The 20,590-nt window shown below is 41.5% G+C and overlaps 1 protein-coding gene across 2 annotated transcripts in view; it reads left to right on the forward strand.

The window, feature by feature from the left end:
- Stim1 (stromal interaction molecule 1) overlaps positions 1-20,590 on the forward strand; it is a 184,083-nt gene that overhangs the window by 150,661 nt on the left and 12,832 nt on the right. For both annotated transcript variants that reach the window (XM_042687881.1, XM_042687871.1), the window contains exons 5-7: positions 216-331; positions 10,234-10,411; positions 15,360-15,537. In XM_042687881.1, the coding sequence (XP_042543815.1) occupies positions 216-331; positions 10,234-10,411; positions 15,360-15,537 (472 nt within the window). The remainder of the gene's footprint in view (positions 1-215; positions 332-10,233; positions 10,412-15,359; positions 15,538-20,590) is intronic.

Below are 20,590 nucleotides of genomic sequence, written 5' to 3' on the forward strand. Positions count from 1 at the left end.
AATGGTGGGGATCAGGAGAGAGAAAATTCAAATTTTGATAATATTTTGTGTCCCTCAATACTGCCTGTTTAGACTTTATTGATAAAGTTTGTATTCTAAAATGTAAAGAGGAGCGGTTACCAAGAGCTAAAATTGTTCCTTAGGAAGGGGATAATCCTACTTGGATCCTTTTGCTTTTGCTGTCAGGGTCCTAACTCCCAACTCTGTCTCAACAGGCTAGCTGTAACCAATACCACCATGACAGGGACTGTGCTGAAGATGACAGATCGGAGTCACCGGCAGAAGCTGCAGCTAAAGGCCTTGGACACAGTGCTGTTTGGACCTCCTCTTTGTGAGTCCTATTTAGAAAAGGCCTACTACAATGCCGTGGAACTCAATGCTGTTTGAGTGTCTGGGCTGAAGCAGGGTCTCATAGGCATATCTGCAGGGCAGCACCTTCACTGTTTCCACTGGTATTGAAATACAAAACAGTCTTGTATTTTAGTCTAGCCAAATAACAACTTTTATTCCTGTCATTTATTAAATATTTTAAAGGAATAGCTACTTTGTGCATGTGCTATGCTGGATTCTGTAGGAGGACCTAGCTGAATCATGTTCTACCCTAAAGGGAAAAAAAATGAACATTCTATCTAGGTTATATCTCAGTGATAGAGCACTTGCCTAGCACATAAGCCCTGGGTTCTATCCCCCCCATAAAGACAAACAAGCAAACAAACAAAATGCATATTATAGGGCTGAAGATATAGTTCATGGTAGAGTGCTTGCTTGAGGCTCTGGGTTCAATTCCTAGCGCTGCCCCTCTGCTTCACCATGAAAAGTGTTCTAGACAGGTATTCAGTGCTTCTGAGGGCCAGAGGAGAGACAGAGTTTTATTCTGTGTTCCTTTATTCCATGGCAAAATAGGCCATTTTAGATGGACAAAACAACCCAAGCAAGCATACAAAGGCTAAAAAAATATGTTCAGGTATATCAAGTAACCCTAAGGGACTGATACTACTTACCTGCCTTCACAATGTACAGAGTGAAGGTCTGCTTGTTAAACATTTTTGTGTTGGTGGTTGACAAAGGAAGACTTAGCAGGCTTTGACTGAAGCAATAGAGACCAACTCAAGTCTAAGGAAAATTGAACTCTTCAGCCATGAGAGAGTAGTAAGTTCATTTCATTCTCTGCGGATCTGAATGGAGGGAATGGTCCTACCTGGCCATCCTTTGATTATTTTAAGTGAGTCAAGGGGGAACAAAGGAAGTAATATTTGTTAAGAAATTCGCTTTGACCATACAGTTCTTAGGGCTAACTCTACCTTTTGGGAGATGATAGCTAACGATGTCACCAGTCAAATGCTATAGAGATGTGACCTAGTCCAGAGAAGTAGCTGGCTTACAGGGTCAAAGGTAGTACATTTCTTTTCCTGTATTTGTGGACTGACAAGAAAATGTCTAAGCTAATGTGTTAATACAGGTGGGTTTAAACCTTTTTAAAGGTATAGAATAGAGTAACTTAGAAGATTTCCTACCTTCTTTGTTGTCTTCAGGGAATTCTAGGATTCATTTAGTTTCTCATTCATTGTCAAGTTTTAACTAAAGGACACAATGAATAGCTTACTTTTTATGTGAGGCTGCACTATGTACTGAGCAATGACCTGTCATGCATTCACTCATGCTTATTAAACACCTACTGTGTACCGGTATAAATAATAGAATAGAGTTGCTGATCAACAACTATAATAAATGTTGTAGCTACTCTGTCTTTTTAGAGTTCAGTTGGGGATACAAAGTATTTATGAATTTCTTATTGGAGTCCAAGAAATTTTTTTGTGTGTAGGGGTGTGGAGCTGGGGCTATGCCTCTGAATTTTGTATTTTTTTTAAAGGTAGTGACAATTGAACCCAAGGCTTTACTCTTCAGTCACTTGATCTATATCCTCAATCTCTCCAGGAAGTTTTATGGAGAAAACACTTTAAGCTGAGTTGAAAGATGGGAAGCTGGGTTGGGAATGTGGCTTAGTGGTAGAGTGCTTGCCTGGCATGCATGAAGCCCTGAGTTTGATTCCTCAGTACCACATAAACAGAAAAGACGGAAGTGGCGCTGTGGCTCAAGTGTAGAGTGTTAGCTGTGAGCAAAAGAAGCTCAGGGGTAGTGCTCAGACCCTGAGTTCAAGCCCCAGGACTGGCAAAAGAGGGGGAGGGGGAGGGAGAGAGGGAGGAAGGAAGGAAGGAAGGAAGATGAGAAGTGGCCTTATTAAACTCTAACTTTGACAAGCTTATATGCTTTTGTGCACACACCAGCAAGAACATTTATAGCAGAAGAATTGTACCCAATGAAAGCTAGAGTACTTTCACATATTCCTCTGTTATCCCCCAAGAAGGGGAGGCCTTTGACAGTCTTAAAGTCTTTCTTAGTCTTTTAATATACATTATTAAAGTAGAATTTACCATATCTGAAAGGCTACATCAGTGGTACACACTGGGGAAGCCAAGGCAGTAAGATCACCAGTTCAAGGCCAACCAGTGAGAGCATGTCTTAAGAAGAAAGAACAGGACGGGCGCTGGTGGCTCATACCTGTAATCCTAGCTTCTCAGGAGGCTGAAATCTGAGGATCACGGTTCAAAGCCAGCCTGGGCAGGAAAGTCTGTGAGACTCTTATCTCCAATAAACCACTAGAAAACCAGAAGTGGCGCTGTGGCTCAAGCGGTAGAGCACTCACCTTGAGCTGAAGAGCACAGAGACAGCACCTAAGCCCAGAGTTTAAACCCCAAGACCGACCAAAAAAAGAAAAAGAAAAAGAAAGAACAGTGAGAGCATGTCTTAAAAAGAAAGAAGAAAAGGAACTATTAAGCAAGAATTCTATCGGTAAAAATCAGCTAATGTGGAACCAGAATCCTGGCTGGGTCTGGGGATTGGAGTAAGCAGGAGGAGCCCTAGTAGAGCAAGTTAGACTGGTATTTTTCTTGAAGATCCATTTCATATAGGCTGTGTACTGTGCGTGATCTAAACTGCATATCTAAGATATACAGAACAGAGATTTCAAATGCTAAGGATATATTTCACACTACCTGGGATATCTGTAGTATCTGTAGTAGTAGTAATAATAATAATAAATGTTGGTGAAGATATGAAACCTCTGATCCTTCTTCATACATTGTTGGTCTGGATGTGAAATGGTTCAGTTATTTTGAAAAACAATATTGTGGTTCTTTAAGACTCAAACAATTACTACAACCCAGTATTTGCATATCTAAGTATATATCCAAACATTGAAACAGGTACTCAAGTAAGTACATCTACACATGTTCAAACCAGTATAAGACACCACAAGCAGTAGAAGATAGTGGGCACTGGTGGCTCATGCCTGTAATCCTACCTACTCAAGAGTCTGTGATCTGGTTTGAAGCCAGCCCAGGCAGGAAAGTCTCTGAGACTCTTTATCTCTTACCTTCAATCAAGAGCTGGAAGTGGAACTGTGGCTCCACTTGTTTGACTTGAGTGCTAGCCTTGAGTGAAAAAGCTAAGGAGCAGTGCTCAGGCCTTGAGTTCAAGTCCCAGTATTGGCACAAAAACAAAACAAGATAAAATAAAACTAGAAGGTGAAAACTAGAATGTCCATTAATCAATGAATAAATGAGTAAATTACATTATATGGGATATTACTTAACTATACAGTTGAGTGAAGTTCTGACACTTGCTACAGTGTAGATACCTAGAAAATCCATAACATAATTTTCAGACAAAGAGGACAGACAGGAAAGGTCATATGCTCTCTGTTTCCATTTATATGAAATACCCAAAATGAATAAGTCCATGGAGATATCATAAAATCAAAATGCAGATTGATAATTGGCAGGAGCTGAAGAGGGAATGAGGAGACAGTGTTTAATATGTAACAATTTTCCATTGATGGACAGCAATTTTTTGGAACTAGTAGAGTTTGTAATTATGTAACATCAAGAATATACTGTATGCAGTCTGGGAAGATGGCTCAGTGGTAGAGTGCTTGCCTTGCATGCATGAGGCTCTGAGTTCAATTCCTCAGCACCACATAAGCAGAAAAAGCCAGAAGTGGCGCTGTAGCTCAAGTGCTAGAGCACTAGCCTTGAGCTGAAGAGCTGAGGGACAGCACCCAGACCCAGAGTTTAGGCCCCCCAACCTCCCCCCCTCCAAAAAAAGAATATACCGTATGCTCTTGAATTGTTTACTTAAGTATTTATTTGAGTTTTACCTATACTACTTTGTTCTTTCAGAAAAGCCAGGCAACAAAACAGCATTTAAAATTCAGTTTAAAAGTTTTGTACTTCAAAGGACATATCAAGAATTTGAAAGGGCTGAAAGTACAGTTGAAGATCCTGAGTTTACACCCTAGTACTACTCCCTCCCCCCAAATAAAGAATTTTTTAAATTGAACAACAAAAAAAAGATAACCCAATTTTAAAAAATGGGCCATGGCTTTCAAATATATTTTTCCATGTCCAACTATGCACATGAACTGATGTCACTATAAATCAAGACTATATTGAGGTATAATACCTCACCCAATGATACATCAGTAATAAAAAAGATAGACAATAATAAGTGTTGGTACAGTATAGAAAATTAGAATATTAGTCAAAAATTGAAACATCAAAAAATGGAAAAAATAAATGTGGTATATGCATATAACAGAATAATAATCAACCCCAGAAAGTATAAAAGAAATACTGATACAACGTAGACAAAATTGAAAATCATCATTCTAAGGGAGAGAAGTCAGTCCCAAGAGATCACATAGTGTGCGGTTTTATGATTTTGATTGTATGAGGTATCTGGAATAGGCAAATCCATGGAGACAGAAAGTAAACAGATTTGGAATGGGAAGTGAATGCTAATGGATATAGGATTTTTTTCAGGGGTAATAATAATTTAATAACAATTATGCTTATGATTGTGAAGCCTTGTGAATATACTAAAACTGTTACCTTGTATAATTTAAAAGAGAATTTTAGTGTTTACAAATTATATCTTAAATATATAACCTGAATTTTTGTAACTCATGGACTTCTATTCAGAGAACTTGTTTATAAACTTTGAGAAAGAACCCTAAAGTGACAGTCAGGAGTCTGTTTTCTTCATAATTGCTACTCACTATGTGATTAGGTAGATTCCCCGTTCCCCCCCTCCCCACTTTTTTTTTTATGTCAGTTGTGGGACTTGGGCCTGGGTGTTGTCCCTCAAGGCAAGCATTCTACCACTTGAGCCATAGTGCCACTTCCAGTTTTCTGGTGGTTAGGAGATGAATCTCATGGACTTTCCTGCCCAGGCTAGCTTTGAACCATGATCCTCAGATCTCAGCCTCCTGAGTAGCTAGGAAGGATTACAGGCGTGAGCCACTGGTGCCTAGCTTGGTAGATCCCTTTTCTCCAGAGTGTTTCTGATGTGTGAAGGATCCTGTAACATTCCAAGGTTTGGGAAAGAGACTTCTCCTTGATAAGGGTCTTGTGTTCCTTTGTGAGGTCTGTGTCCTGTACTTAGGGAATACCATGGTTGGTCCTTGTGTCATCATGTAGCCTTTGGTAGTTTGGTACTGCCTAGATTTAGGTTCTCTTACATGTAAAAAATGGATGTGGTAAGCAAAAGCTCTTACTAGCTTTTTCATTCAAGGTTCTGAGAGTTTGTTGTGCTGGGTGCAAAGCTTTTAGAAACCAACAGCCATCCTGATGGCAAATACTGGTTTTTATTTTTATATTTGTCTACTTGTTAAAGGAAAACTTTAAAAATTGCCAACTGGAATTTGAGGAAAATACTAGGTGACCGTATGCCAGGAGACTTATTCAGAGTAGGCTCTGCCAGCCGGGTGCCTGTAAAGAGTCCTTTGAGCTTTGCTCCTTGGGCTCTGATTTCTTTTATTAGTATGGACTGAAACTCCTCCTTCAGTACTGTTCTCTGTTCAGCACACATGGTGGACAGAGAGTGACAGTCTGTGCTGGCACTACCCTGTATTCTAAACCTAGACTGGGTAGATATTCAGGCTATAAGTCAAGTAGCAAATACCCCAGAGAACAGCCACAGCCACTTTGACCAGCCATAGAGTAAACCCTGCCAGTTGACCTGAGATAGCTTAAGAGCCTGTGGAGAGAGCAGATTCCACCTAGCCAGAGCAGCCTCAGAGCGTGGGAAGGGCACAAAGGGTCAGACCGTTTCTATCTCAGGGACCATTTTCTGACAAGGGAAGGCATGCTCAGGCCTCTTGTAGCCTCTGAGGAGATCATGGTCCTTTATAGTTTTTTCCACTCTCAGAGTTGGCTCTAGGCTTACAAGCCAGTCTGGGGCTCTGAATGTGAAAAATTGTCACATGCCACATGACAGGTATTAGGTGTGCTTAAAGGATCACACCTAGTAGAACGAGTGTCCATTTTGAGGCCTAAGCTATTGTCTTTCTTTTATAGATAATATCTCAGAAAATAAAGGCTCAGGGAAATGAAATGTGTTTTTAGAGGACATTTGTTTTTTAAGTGACAACCATTATTCAAAAATTAGTTTCTGCTTTTAAGCCAAGCAGACTGGCTCTATAATTCAGTAGCTTGGTGATCTTGGGCACATTCCTAAGGTTCTCTGTGCCTCAATTTCTCCTAAACAACTGGCAGCTACTATTTTTAGAGTGTGCCTACTGTGTCTTGGACTAGGGGATAAGGTTCCATTTGTGTTTTCAGCAGGATGCAGTTACATAGAAGAAAACACTACATCTTACCTTAACCTTCTGTGGTTCAAATGAAAGCAGAAAGTTTTTACAGAGCAGGAGTGGTAGAGCTTATCCTTGTCTTTGTTGGCATGTTCTTCTTTCTGCTATGCTCCTACTTACCCTTTAAATCTTCTCCAGGATTCAGCCCTTCTCTTTTACCCTTCTATGAACATTGCTCCTTTGTACCGGCTTTCTTTTTTTTCTGTTCTTCTATTTTTTTACTTTTTTTTCTGGCCCAGCTGGTTTGCATGATCCTCATAATCCTTCTGCCTCATTGATTACTGGTGTGTGCCACCACAGCTAGCTGTTGTTTACCTTTTTAACTTGGCTTAATGAGGGTAACTTTGTTCATCTATCATCAGCATTCAGCTTAAAGCCCAGCTAGAAGTTTATTCTTGCTTCTAAAGGAGATATATGTTAGGAGCTCTACAGAAGGAGACTCATCTCTGTCTGGGGTTTGACTCAGGGCTCTATTGAAAGGACTTGATGATTTTTTTTTTTCGGTCATGGGGCTTGAACTCTGGGCCTGGGCACTGTCCATGAGCTCTTCAGCTCAAGGCTAGCACTCTACCACTTGAGCCACAGTGCCACTTCCGGCTTTTACTGCTTTATGGTGCTGAGGAATCAAACCTGGCCAGGGCTTCATGCATTCAAGGCAAGCACTCTACCACTGAGCCACCTTTCCAGCTCTGGACTTGATGATTTTTTGTTGTTGTTGTTCAGTCATGGGGCTTGAACTCGGCCTGGATGCTGTCCCTCAGCTCTTCAGCCCAAGGCAAGCGCTCTACCACTTGAGCCACAGCACCACTTCCAGTTTTTCTGGTGGTTAATTGGAGATAAGAGTCTCATGGACTTTCCTGCCTGGGCTAGCTTTGAACTGTGATCTTCAGATCTCAGCCTTCTGAGTAGCTAGGATTACAGGCGTGAGCCACCAGCACCTGGCTGGGCTTGATGATTTTTATATCTGTTTCTCCAGCTTCTTCTCTTCTCAAAGTACATGTCTATATTATTAATTACCTCCTGGATAGGTCCATTTGAGTATTTTCAAGGCACCTCAAAGTATGGTACTTTTATTTATATCTATGCATTCTGTATCTTCAGTAATATGTGATAATACTTTTTAGAATGGAGGAAGCTGAGATCCAGGCAGAAGTGAATTTCACAACTCATTGGGGCAGAGGCTAAGCATAGAACCTAGACCTTATATCAATGCAAGACAGTTGCTATTACCACGTGTGAATTTCTCCATTTGAGGCCTTATGTTTAACTTTAAAGGTGAAGCATTTGACTATTACTCTCATAGCAATATAGACATCTCTAGGATGTCTATAGGTTGTCACTTATGATACAACTCATAGACTTGTGCTTATAGACTCATACTCAATCTTGATCAAGGAAACATAGATATGTTGAGAGATGTTTGCTATAACAGCATATAGAGTTGCAGCATAAATATGAACATAGCAATGAGAAAGTATGGTATAGAGAAAAGACAATGTAGCCAGGCAAATCCACATTTGAATCTGCTCTGTCACTTTTTTTCCTTCATTGCTGGGTATCAAGCCCAGGACTTCATGAATGCTAGGCAAATACTCTGCCACTGAACTACTCTCCAGATATATACCCTCTCCCCCACTTTTTTTGATACTGGTCTTGGGGCTTGAACTCAGAGTATGGTGCTATCCCTGAACTTTTCTGCTCAAGCCTATCACTCTACCACTTGAATCATAGCTCTGCTTCCAGCTTTTTGGTGGTTGAAGAAAATAATCTCATGAACTTTTCTGCCTAGGCTGTCTTTGAACCACAATCTTCAGATATCACCTTCACAGGTATGAGCCACTGGTGCATGGCTTATATAATTTTTTATGAAAAGACTCCAACAAGTTAATATTCCTGACAGTGCTTCAGTTTTCTTATATTTTCTGCTGTTTCCACTTTAATATGGATTAAGAGGAGGGAGATGCCATAATGTTCTGAGGCTTAGCAATTCAGATTCAATCCTATTTATTGAGTACACTCTGAATGCTGTTACATAATATTTTGGGCACAGGCATACAAGCAAGTGATGATCACTGAAACCAGAGAGTAAATCAGTTGTTCTTTTGGCAAGTTTGGTAACTTGTGAGATGTGGCAGGTACATACTTGGGTCCTGTTAAATTTCCGTCAGCCTATATATGTAACTTGACACTAACATGCTGCCAGTCCTACCTTTTCCTCTCCCTAACCAAGGGCAACCTGCCATGCACAGAGGGCCATTAGGCTCTGATTTAACTCCCATTTCCACTTATTCCCAGGCCCTCACAGCACAACCCAAAAAGATTGTAGCAGTAGGACCTTGAGACACATGGAAGGGTTTAAGTAGCATGGAGAAGGTATTAAGAAGCCCTTGTGGTGCCTCTTTCAAGTCTCCTTTGCCCTGGCCTAGAGCTCAGATCTGGGATATTATGAACAATGCCAGGCTCCAGGAGCAGCCTTCTACTGATTGGATAAGTTCTTGGGAGTGACTTTTGCTTTTTATCTTCTGGTGATGTTCCTTGTTTAGCATCCAAAATTTTCTGTATTGACTGGACGTTTCTTCAAACCCCAGCTAGTGACTGAAACCCTTGCACATCACTAACTTACTGCCAGTAATTCTCTGGTGGTAGATCTGTCTTTCAGTTCCTGGCATGTGTAATGTCGTATATATATATATATATATATCTATATATATATCTATATATATATCTATATCTATATCTATATATATATATATATATATATATATCTCAAATACCTCTCTCTCTTTCTTTCTCCCTCCCTTCTTCCCTGTTCCTTTCTTCCTTCCTCCTCCTCTCTCAGGAGGATTTATTTTGGATCACAGTTTCAGAGATTTTGGTTCACAGTTCTCCATGTTTCTGTACCTGTGGTGAGGCAGAACAGTGTGCTAGAACAGAGCTATTAAATTCATGGCAGCCAGGAAGCAGAGCAATGAATTCTTGATGCTACTCTGGGTTTAGCTGATCTCCATTTGAGCCATAGCCCAGAAGTATTCTTCATAGATTGAGAATTCTTCCAGACCTTTATTGAATCTGAGCTTTGGATCTTTTGCTTAGAATGGCATAGCAGTTCAGGATACTCAGCTCCTACATAACTTTACCCACATAGCCAGATCCCTTGCTCTAGTGACATTGATTTGCACCAGCCAACTCCTTTTGCCTTACCATTGCTTTCCCCATAGGGTGAAAGTCACTCTGTCTGGACACATGGGCTCATCCCTGTCCAGAGATGGCTGAGATGTTCTAAGAGGCACTGTTTTCTTGTGTCTAAGGGAAATATGAGTTAATAAATTTCTAGTATAACCAGGCCTTGACTAGTGGAGGGATAGACACAAAACTTATTATGATAGTTTGTGGAAAGTATGTATCTAAGAAGAGAAAGGCTGTGTCTCTCAGGGAAGACATCATAGAGGTGGAGATACATTGAGTGTTCAAGGCCAAGTGTGCTGTGGACATCCTGACTCACTATGCCCTCCCTTTTCTGGCAGTGACCCGCCATAATCATCTCAAGGACTTCATGCTGGTAGTGTCTATTGTTATTGGTGTGGGCGGCTGCTGGTTTGCCTATATCCAGAACCGTTACTCCAAGGAGCACATGAAGAAGATGATGAAGGATTTGGAAGGCTTACACCGAGCTGAGCAGAGCCTACATGACCTTCAGGAAAGGTAAGGCCCTGCCTTTTTCCCCACAGCCCTGGTTCTTCCAACTCTTGAGAGCTGCCTATTTCCTTAGACCACCTGGCCTCTGAGACTACTGAATGGCTGTCTGGACTATGCCTTCCCTTTAGAACTGCTCTGGGAGCCTAGCTTCTTGCTATTCCAGTTGCCATGGACAATTAATTCTTCTTCTTCTTCTTCTTTTTTTTTTGTCAGTTGTGGGGCCTGAACTCTGGGCTTGGACGCGGTCCCTCAGCTCTTCAGCTCAAGGCTAGCGCTCTACCACTTGAGCCACAGCACCACTTCCAGCTTTTTCTGCTTACGTGGTGCTGAGGATTCAAACCTAGGGCCTCATGCATGCAAGGCAAGCATTCTACCACTGAGCCACCTACCTGGCCCCAATTATTCATCTTGAAGAGAAGCTTGTTCCTATCTTTCTCCCTCTGAGCTTCAGAGGGAGTAGCTGTCTTGAACTTTCCTTGGTTGGATGGCTGCCATTCCGTTTCTTTCTCTTCATTTATCCCACCTAAACAGATACAGTTACGTGTTTTGTACTGCCCACCTCCCCCCCCCCCCCAAAAAAAAAAACCTCATGGATCTGTCTTTCCTATAGACCACAGGTTTTCTTTGTATGGAGTCTAAACCATGCAAATATTACTTATATGAATTTGGATCATATAAGTCAATATCATCATACAGCATTGACTTACATAACTCTGGGGTCAGCCCTTTCCTTCCAGCACTTAACTCCTTATCTGTAACACAGGGCCTCAATGAGGAGAACACTATATTTTCTTAGAAGAAAACTTCCATCTCTACTAGTCTGATCCTGTTGAAAATGATTAAAAAACTGACACAGAAGATTTAGCTGCAAAAATAGCAGCCAGGTTTGTGCTGGAAATCACAAGGAACCCATTGCTCTTGGGGCAACAAAGCTCTCATTAGGGGCAATGAGGTCTTAATATAGACTCATTGCCATCCTATGGCATTAGAACTCTAGGAAATAGGAAACCTCAGGTTCAGGAGCAGAATAGGTCTGAGATTTTGAGGAAAGATGGGTAAGGAATTGAAAGATGGGCAAGAAGGTTCTGGGAGTTAAGGTTGAATATTTTGGGAGGAGCCAAATCCCTGGGACCTTGGGGGCATATAAAGAAATGTTTAGTAGGCTGACAAAATCAAGTCAGTGCAGGTTTTATTTTTATGTTACTTATACTAGGCTTGAACTCAGGGCCTGAGCACTGTCCCTGAGCCTTTTTGCTCAAAGCTCCCCCTCTACCACCTCAGCCATAGCTCTACTTCCAGCTTTTTAGTAGTTAATTGAAGGTAAGAGTGTCATGGACTTTTCTACTCAGATTGGCTTCAAACAGTGATCCTCAGATCTCAGCCTCCTGAGTAGCTAGGCTTACAGATTTGAGCTACCAGCCCACAGCTTATTTTATTTTTGAAAAGGGGAGAGGCCTACTTCAAGACTTATTTTTTAGAAAGTGACTTTGGCACTAGAAACTATAGTTGGAAAGTCTTTGCCGAAATCTCTGTAAAAGGAAATGAAGCCTGGCATTTTTGTTTTTGTTCCTTTTAAATGGTAGATACTATTTCCTTTGCCAGAGTGGGGTAAAGATTTCTTATGAGCCAGGTACTTTTTATTTACTTAATTGTCTTAATGCTTTTAGTCACCACAACTTTTTGAAGCAGGTACAATGAACTTATTTTAGAGAACAAATGAAGGCTTGGAAAGGGTAAGTGCTTTGCTGAGGGTCACATGTGTGTAACAAGCTAGGAATTTTGATACTCCTGGGGCTTTACCATATAGATTCATTCTCATAGGCTAGGCTTCTAGGGGGCATAAAGGGGCTGATTTTTAAGTTGATTCATGACTGCTCTGCCGGGCCTCTTGTTCCTAGACCCTTTGCCAGCTAGGGTCTAACTACTGCTGTTTGAACAATCCCCAAACTTCATTTGTCTGAAAAAACATGTTCTGTTTTCATTCCAAAGACAAAAGAATCTTAGCAGGAGACATTCCAAGTTTGGGGATAAAACTAAGCTCCCAGCTCTCCTATTCCCCAAGGCTTCCTGAGCTTAATGACCTCTATATGGCACTTAGAAGGAGACACCCCCCCCCCCCCAGGCTTGAACACAAGTACACACATACCCCCTCTGATGGTACTCAGAGCCCTCAGGCCACTTTGCCCCTTCTTCCTTCTATAGACTTTCACTGCCAGCACCACAGAGCTTTATCTGCTTAGTTCCTGATATCTCATGTGAATAAATGTAATGCTACATGCACATTCCAATTAGGATTTCACTGGGTTTCAAAATAATTCTTTTGGGCAGGCAGGAATTTTGTTTCCCTTTTTGTTATGAAGAAATAGGCAGAATTTTCACATAGTCCCACAAATGATTAGAGCCACAACCCAGAACTTAAAATCAGGCTACTAAATTTTCTTCCTTGTACTGCTAATGGATTGTTGCCTTGGAGTAAAACAACATTTATTTGCTCATTTTTATACCTTTAGTAATACTTATTGATCCTAGTCTCAACTACTCTATTGGGAATATGGAAGTGAGTTCGGCTCAGTTCTACCTTGAAGGTCCAGTCTATTATAGAGGACAGACATATCATAGCATTGGATTTTACTAAGAGGACAGTATTTCAGTAAATAATTGAAATTTCTTACACTTGGGTCATGGAAGAGTACAAGGAAAGGGATATTCTGTAAGGAAGGGAGATGGAGGCAGGAAATGCGGCTCTAGTCTTGTTTTTTTTAAAACTTTGCAAGTTGCGCCATCTAGTGTATGATATGAAGACTATCAACTCCCTTTTTCTTCAGAGGTAAAGTAGGTAGAAGACTGCAATTGTAAGCAGACCAGGAACCTGTAGCTTAATATTTCTTTGTCTTCCCTATCTGTTCCAATATATTTTTTGAGACACTACTCTGGACTTAAGTGGGTTTTTTTGTTTGTTTTTTGTTCTGTTGTTGATTGTGGGGCTTGAACTCTGGGCCCAGGTGCTGTCTGTCCCTCAGCTCTAGGCAAGCACTCTATGACTTGAGCTACAGCGCCACTTCGATTTTCTGGTGGTTTATTGGAGATAAGAGTCTTACGGACTTTCCTGCTTGGGCTGACTTTGAACCGTGATCCTCAGATCTCAGCCTCCAGAGTAGCTAGGATTATAGGCGTGAGCCACTGGGGCCTGGCTTAAGTGGTTTTTTTATTTGTTTTTGTTCTTTTTTTAAGAGGTTGTGTTCTATTTCTGTCTTCTTAATTCAGTGGCCAAGTGCTTTTCTCTGTGGATTCTTCTTGTTCTAGAGACTGTTACTTTTCCATACCTCAGTTTTACCTCTTTCCTGCCCTTTCTCTCTCCCTTCTTCACTGCCTCCTTCCTTTCATCTCTCCCTGCAAACTCGAGCCTCTTGCCTGCTTCCCTCTCTTCTTCATCATCCTTTTATTGTTCTGTTCCAGTGTTGTGGTAACTTGATAATTGCTACTAAGGTAAGAAGGCCAGATAGGATTTTCAAAGAACAGCCCTTTCTATTTTCAAAGGGATTAGTAAACTGTTATTCTTTCTTCTGGATCCAGTTTGATATCCATTTCCCCTAGTCCTCATCCCTTCCTTTATCTGCCTTCAGGTAGAATTTATTTGACTATCTTTTGGCTTTACCATATGTGTATGTATATATGTATACCTTTATTGTGAAACTGCCACACTGCAGTTTTCAGTTTGTCGTTGGTTCTAGTGGAAGGATTAGTTTCCTGACTTGTTTCCATATATATATTTCCATAAATTTAGGCTTAGTACAGGGCTTGATGAACTTAGTGACTAAATGGATGAATAAATTAATGGATTAACACAGGTAGATATGTGGAAGAAAGAAATCTTGCAGAAGGAATATATGGGTAAGTGCAAAGGTAGTTTTTTAAAATTGTAACTGATGCCTTTGAAATTTTACCTACTATGAAAGATACTTAGGAGAGGAACTCGGGATGGAACCACAGGGAATCTCCCAAGCCCAGACCAGCCTAGTCCAGCCCATCCTAACCCAGCCCAGCCCAGCCCTACCTAGCCCTGCCCCAGCCAGCCCCTTTGGCATAAATTTCATTTTTCTGTGCTTCTTGAGTAAGCACTAAGGATCCTAAAAAGTCTAGCTCAATAATTCCTTTCTCTTCTGTTAGTTGACCTTCTGCTACTACCTCGATCACATCTTAACAATGAGATTTTTTTTTTCTTGGATTTTGCCTAGTTTTCAGGGTTTTCTACATTTTTGGGGGGGGGGGGGTCCAGTCGTGGGGCCTGAACTCTGGGCCTGGGCGCTGTCCCTCAGCTCTTCAGCTCAAGGCTAGTGCTCTACCACTTGAGCCACAGCGCCACTTCCGGCTTTTTTCTTTTTGCTTATGTGGTGCTGAGGAATTGAACCCAGGGCCTCGAGCATGCAAGGCAAGCACTCTACCACTGAGCCACCTTCCCAGCCTCTACATTTTTTTTGAACCTGCCAGATACCCCAATGTGATGGGAATAATTATGGAACACGAAGTCAAAAAGATTTGAAAGTTCTAGTCTTGGTTTCTCCTGTAATTTACTTCCCTTCTCCTAAGCCTTTAGACTCACATCTCTCCCAGGCTGATAATGATATCAATATATCATTAACTATCAGTATGTCATTATCTGCTAAGTAGACAAATGTGAAATGCCTTGTAAATTGGTAGTTTACAAGTTATGTGAAATACTTTAGGGGAGGGATTCATATTCTTGTGAACCTGTCTTAACAGCAGAGTAATTACTGGCAGCAAAATGATGGTCAATGTGAGAGTTGGGGTAATGACTGTGGTTTCTGTTGGCCCTGAGCTAGCTCAACTTACTTCAGATCTGGCACTTGCATTTCTTCCTTGTTGCCATGACTTATGGCATGTTGGCCTACACTGCCTTGCTTGGCCTCCTCCAACATCTTACATTGCCCCCCAGGCTGCACAAGGCCCAGGAAGAGCACCGCACAGTAGAGGTGGAAAAGGTCCATCTGGAAAAGAAGCTGCGTGATGAGATCAACCTTGCCAAGCAGGAAGCCCAGCGGCTGAAGGAGCTGCGGGAAGGTACAGAGAATGAGCGGAGCCGCCAAAAATATGCTGAGGAAGAGTTGGAGCAGGTAGGAGAATATACAGATTCCTGGATCCCTCGTGGGGGTGGGGGGTGGGTGGGGGTGGGGATAAAAGACAGGAGCCCAGGGTCTGGCTAGAAAGTTTTGTGTATAAGGGCTTTGAAATATGGTCTCAAACTTGCTATGGAGCTCAAACTGGTCTTGATATCTCAGTCTTTCAGCCTCAGTTTCCTGAGTGCTGAGATCACAAGCTTGGACCTCCATGCCCCATCCCTTCTCTGGTTGGTTTTTTTTTTTTTTATTGTTTTTTTTTTTTTTTTTTTTATTTTGTCAGTTGTAGGGCTTGAACTCTGGGCCTGGGCGCTGTCCCTGAGCTCTTCAGCTCAAGGCTAGCACTCTACCACTCGAACCACAGTGCCGTTTCTGGTTTTCTGGTGGTTAATTGGAGATAACAGTCTCACTGACTTTCTTTGCCCAGGCTGCCTTTGAACCACGATCCTCAGATCTCAGCCACCTGACTATAGCTAGGATTACAGGCATGAGCCACCAGTGCCTGGCACTTCTCTGAGTTTTTGGCTCCTATAATCCACTGTTTCTCAAATTTTCTCATCTCAAGATCTTTTAAGTCTTAAACATTTTAAGACGTTAAAGAACTCTCTGTGTGTGTGTGTGTGTGTGTGTGTGGCTTGAACTCAGGATCTGGGTGCTACTGTGTGTATGTGTGTGTGTGTGTGTGTGTGTGTGTGTGTGTGTGTGTGTGTGTGTGTGTGTGTGTGTGTGTGTGTGTTGCTTGAACTCAGAATCTGGGTGCTACCCCTGAGCTCTTCTGTATGTGTGTGTTTGTGTGTCTGTATGTGTCTGTGTCTGTGTCTGTGTCGTTGGTGGGGCCTGAACTCTGGGCCTGGGTACTGTCTCTGAGCTCTTCAGCTCAAGGCTAGCACTCTACCACTTGAGCCACAGTGCCACTTCCAGCTTTTTCTGCTTATGTGGTGCTGAGGAATCAAACCTGGCCAGGGCCTCATGCATGCAAGGCAAGCACTCTACCACTGAGCCACCTTCCCAGCCCACTTGAACTCTTTTATTCAAGGCAAGTGCTCTACCACTTTAAGCCACAGCTCTACTTCCAGTTTTTGGGTAGTTAATTGGACTTTTCTGCCTGGGCTGGCTTTGAACTACGATCCTCAGATCTCAGGTTCCTGAGTAGCTAGGATTACAGGTGTGAACCTCTGGCACCTGACTAAGGAACATTTTTGTGGGAGCAATATTGGTATTATTAGAAATGAAAATGGAAATGCTAGATGTAGTTCAGTGTAGAGCACTTGCCTAGCATGCACAAAGTTGTATCTTCAGAACTGTAAGAAAACAGAAATTAAAATGGAAAGATTTGAAGCTGGGCACTGATGGCTCATACCTATAATTCTAGCTACTTAGGAGGCTGACTGAGGATCAGGCTTTGAACCAGCCTGGGCAGGAAATTCTGTGAAACTCTTTATCTCCAGCAGAAAGCCAGAAGTGAAGCTATAGCTAAGTGGTAGAGTGCTAGCCTTGAGCAAAAAGAAGCTCAAGGATAGTGCTCAGGCCCTGAGTTCAAACTTTAGGACCAGTGTGCACATGTGTGCGCGCACACACACACACACACACACACACACACACACACACACACACACACACAAGCGAAGAATTTGAAAATATTAATATTAACTTGAAAATATTTAATTCACTTTAAAAAGACTTTTTTGTTGTTATTGTTGGTTGTGGGGCCTAAATTCTGGGCCTAGGCGCTGTCCCTCAGCTCTTCAGCTCAAGGCTAGTGCTCTACCACTTGAGCCACAGTGCCACTTCTGGCTTTTTCTGCTGAGGAATCGAACCCAGGGCATCTTGCATGTGAGGCAAGCACTCTACCACTAAGCCACCTTCCCAGGCAGTAAAGACATTTTTGAACTCCCTTATCTATTAATATAAATAACATGAAAAATGACTGAATCTTCCAAAATAAAGTCATTTTCTTAATTACTATCTTTAAGTAGTTGCTTCAATTCATGTCACTTTATGAGCACAGTGTATCTTTATTAGTGTCACCTTTTTCACCATTGTCCTCTATCTTTCCTAACTCTACCCATCCCCTGAATCTTCTTAATTCCATTTTCACATATATACATTGAATATTATGACTGCATCCTCCCACCCTTCCTTTCTTCATTCATCTACCCCCTCCTCTTGATCTAACTTCTACCTGTCCCCTCACATTCCAGCTTTCTGGTATTCATTTTGTTAAGACTATAGGTTAGTTTCCTTCCTTTTTTCCTTCCTTCCTTCCTTCCTTCCTTCCTTCCTTCCTTCCTTCCTTCCTTCCTTCCTTCCTTCCTTCCTTCCTTCCTTCCTTCCTTCCTTTTGTTTTGGTCAGTCGTGGGGCTTGAACTCTGGGCTTGGGTGCTGTCCCTGTGCTCTTCAGCTCAAGGCAAGCGCTCTACTGTTTGAGCAACAGTGCCACTTCCAGTTTTCTAGTGGTTTATTGGAGATAAGAGTCTCATGGACTTTCCTGCCCGGGCTGGCTTTGAACTGTGATCCTCAGATCTTAACCTTTTGAGTAGCTAGGATTACAGGTGTGAGCCACCATTGCTTGGCTGTAGGTTAGTTTTCAAAGGAGTTACACCATTGGAATTCTTCCCTACATATATTATACTTTAGGTAATATGTTTGTGTATATATGTAAATGATCCCATATATGTTTACACATATTTATAAATTAGATCTAATTTCCACATAGGAGAGAAAACATATGGGCTTGACTTACCTCACTTACTTCACTTAAATGAAAAACAGTAACGTTTTACAATTTTGCACTGTGTGTGCATGTGTGCCAGTCCTGGGGCTTGAACTCAGGGCCTGAAACTGTCCCTGAACTTCTTTTACTCAAGGTTAGTGCTCTACCACTTGAGCCATAGCTCTGCTTCCCAATTTTGCAAACTTTTTAAATATCTGGCATTTTTTAAGACTAGTTAGTTCTTACATTAATGTCTGCATTAAGTCTGTTACAATTTCACACACTATGTATCCTCTGGAGAACTCCATGGTTCAGTTGTGAGAGAAAGGGAATAAAAAAAGTAGTTAATGTCTTAGTATTATGAAAATAGTTTTGACCTTATAAATGCTCTCTGGAAAGTCTTGGAGACACCTGAGAATTTTGAATCACTTAGTGTGCTACAAGTCTAGTCATAATTGTTTCTACAGCTCTCTGATATTTTTGGAAACTCAATTTTAATAATTTATACAGCTTTCTTCCAGATGTGTTCTTTTACCGTGGCATATAGTATATCCTCCTGGAAAGTGAAAGTAAGGTGATACCACTTGAAAATATGTCAGTGATTATGAACTTTGTCTGACTAGTTACAATGACTTAGGGAACTACTTAATTAATTAATTAATTTAATTTTTTAAAGAACTGGGGTTTGAATTCAGGGCCTTGTGCTTGCTACACTGTGCCATACCTTTAGTCTAAGAGCTATCTGTCTATCTATCTATGTTTTTGAGATAAAAGTCTTGTTATGTAGTCCACAATTCATATTCTTCTTGTCTCTACTTCCCAAGTGTTAGTATTGCAAGTGTGAATCACCGTGCCAAGCCTAGGAAGCATTTTAATACCCAGTTAGTACCCCAGATCAGTGAAATCAGAATTTCTAGGTTAGGGCCCAGATATCAGTATTTTTACCACATTTCTAGTATGTGAAAAGATTGAGAACCATATTATAGAATAGGCCCAGTGTTGTCTTACTTGCCCATTTCTTGTCTTCTATCCTTTTAAGCATTTGTTGCTTACATGTGGCAAGATTTATGTTTTTCTAGTCCTCTGTCTCTGGTCTCTCCATCTCCTATTTTGTAATTATTTCTCACAACATTTTTGAACCTAGTGCTCTAGCCCCTTTGTGTGCCTTTTAGTCAAAGTTTCCTCTATTTACTTTTTTTCTCCTTAGTGATCTTGTTCCTTTAATTGCTTTTAGTGTTGAACTTAATCATAAGTTGTTAGACTCTAAGGTATCTATTAGTCTCTAAGGTATCTATTCTTCATTTAAAAATCTATAAAACCAGAAGTGGGCCATTTTATTCTTACAAGAGCCACAAGCCAACTGCTTTCATTGGCTCTCAAATAAACAAAGGTGTCTGTCCTTAACTAAGACCCTTCTGATGTAGTTTGCACTATGGAGAGGATAGGGCTTACTATAGGATACATATATGTTCCAGTGGCTGAAATTGGGAATAATCAGCCTGTTTCTCAATCCTTGTTCCCTGGATTCTGTCCAGATGAAGGTTAGTGTCCAGTTTGAGAAGTTGGGAATCACTTTTGCTGGGGGGACTTGATGAGGTAGCAGGAGATCCAGTATATCTAATGTCTACATATACTTTCAGGTCTCTCACACCTGAGTGCTTTATAACTGTTTGCTTAGCTGGGCGCCGGTGGCTCATGCCTGTAATCCTAGCTACTCAGGAGGCTGAGATCTGAGGATCACAGTTCAAAGCCAGCCTGGGCAGGAAACTCCATGAGACTCTGATCTCCAATAAATCACTAGAAAACTGGAAGTGGTGCTGTGCCTCAAGCGGTAGAGCGCTTGCCTTGAGGTGAAGAGCACAGGGAAAGTACCCATGCCCAGAATTCAAGCCCCACGACTGACCCCTCCCCCCCAAAAATATATATATATATAGCTGTTTTCTTTATAGAGAAAGTCAGTGAGGAGTTTTCTGGTTATATGTCGATCCTATCATGTCTTGGTTTCTGTTGGCAATGCTCGTGTTAAATGTGGGCATACTCATTGTCTTTCCATTTTATAGAGAGTACTTTTTCAAAGGTTATCTGCTCTGTTCACTGAGAGAATCATAGGCACAGTACTTGGACTAGAGGAAACTGGGCTCATTCAGGCCAGTGCCCTTCTGGAGTATTGAATACTGAGTGTCGAGATCTCTTTGATGTGATTTCTTTTCTTCTTCTTTTTTTTTTTTTTTTTCTTGGTCAGTCCTGGGGCTTGAACTCAGGGTCTGGGCACTATCCCTGAGCTTCTTTTGCTCAAGGCTAGCACTCTACCACTTGAGCTGAAGCACTACTTCTGGC

This window comes from Dipodomys spectabilis, unplaced genomic scaffold, assembly GCF_019054845.1.
Source record: "Dipodomys spectabilis isolate Male_0828 unplaced genomic scaffold, ASM1905484v1 ptg000003l, whole genome shotgun sequence".
NCBI lineage: Eukaryota > Metazoa > Chordata > Mammalia > Rodentia > Heteromyidae > Dipodomys > Dipodomys spectabilis.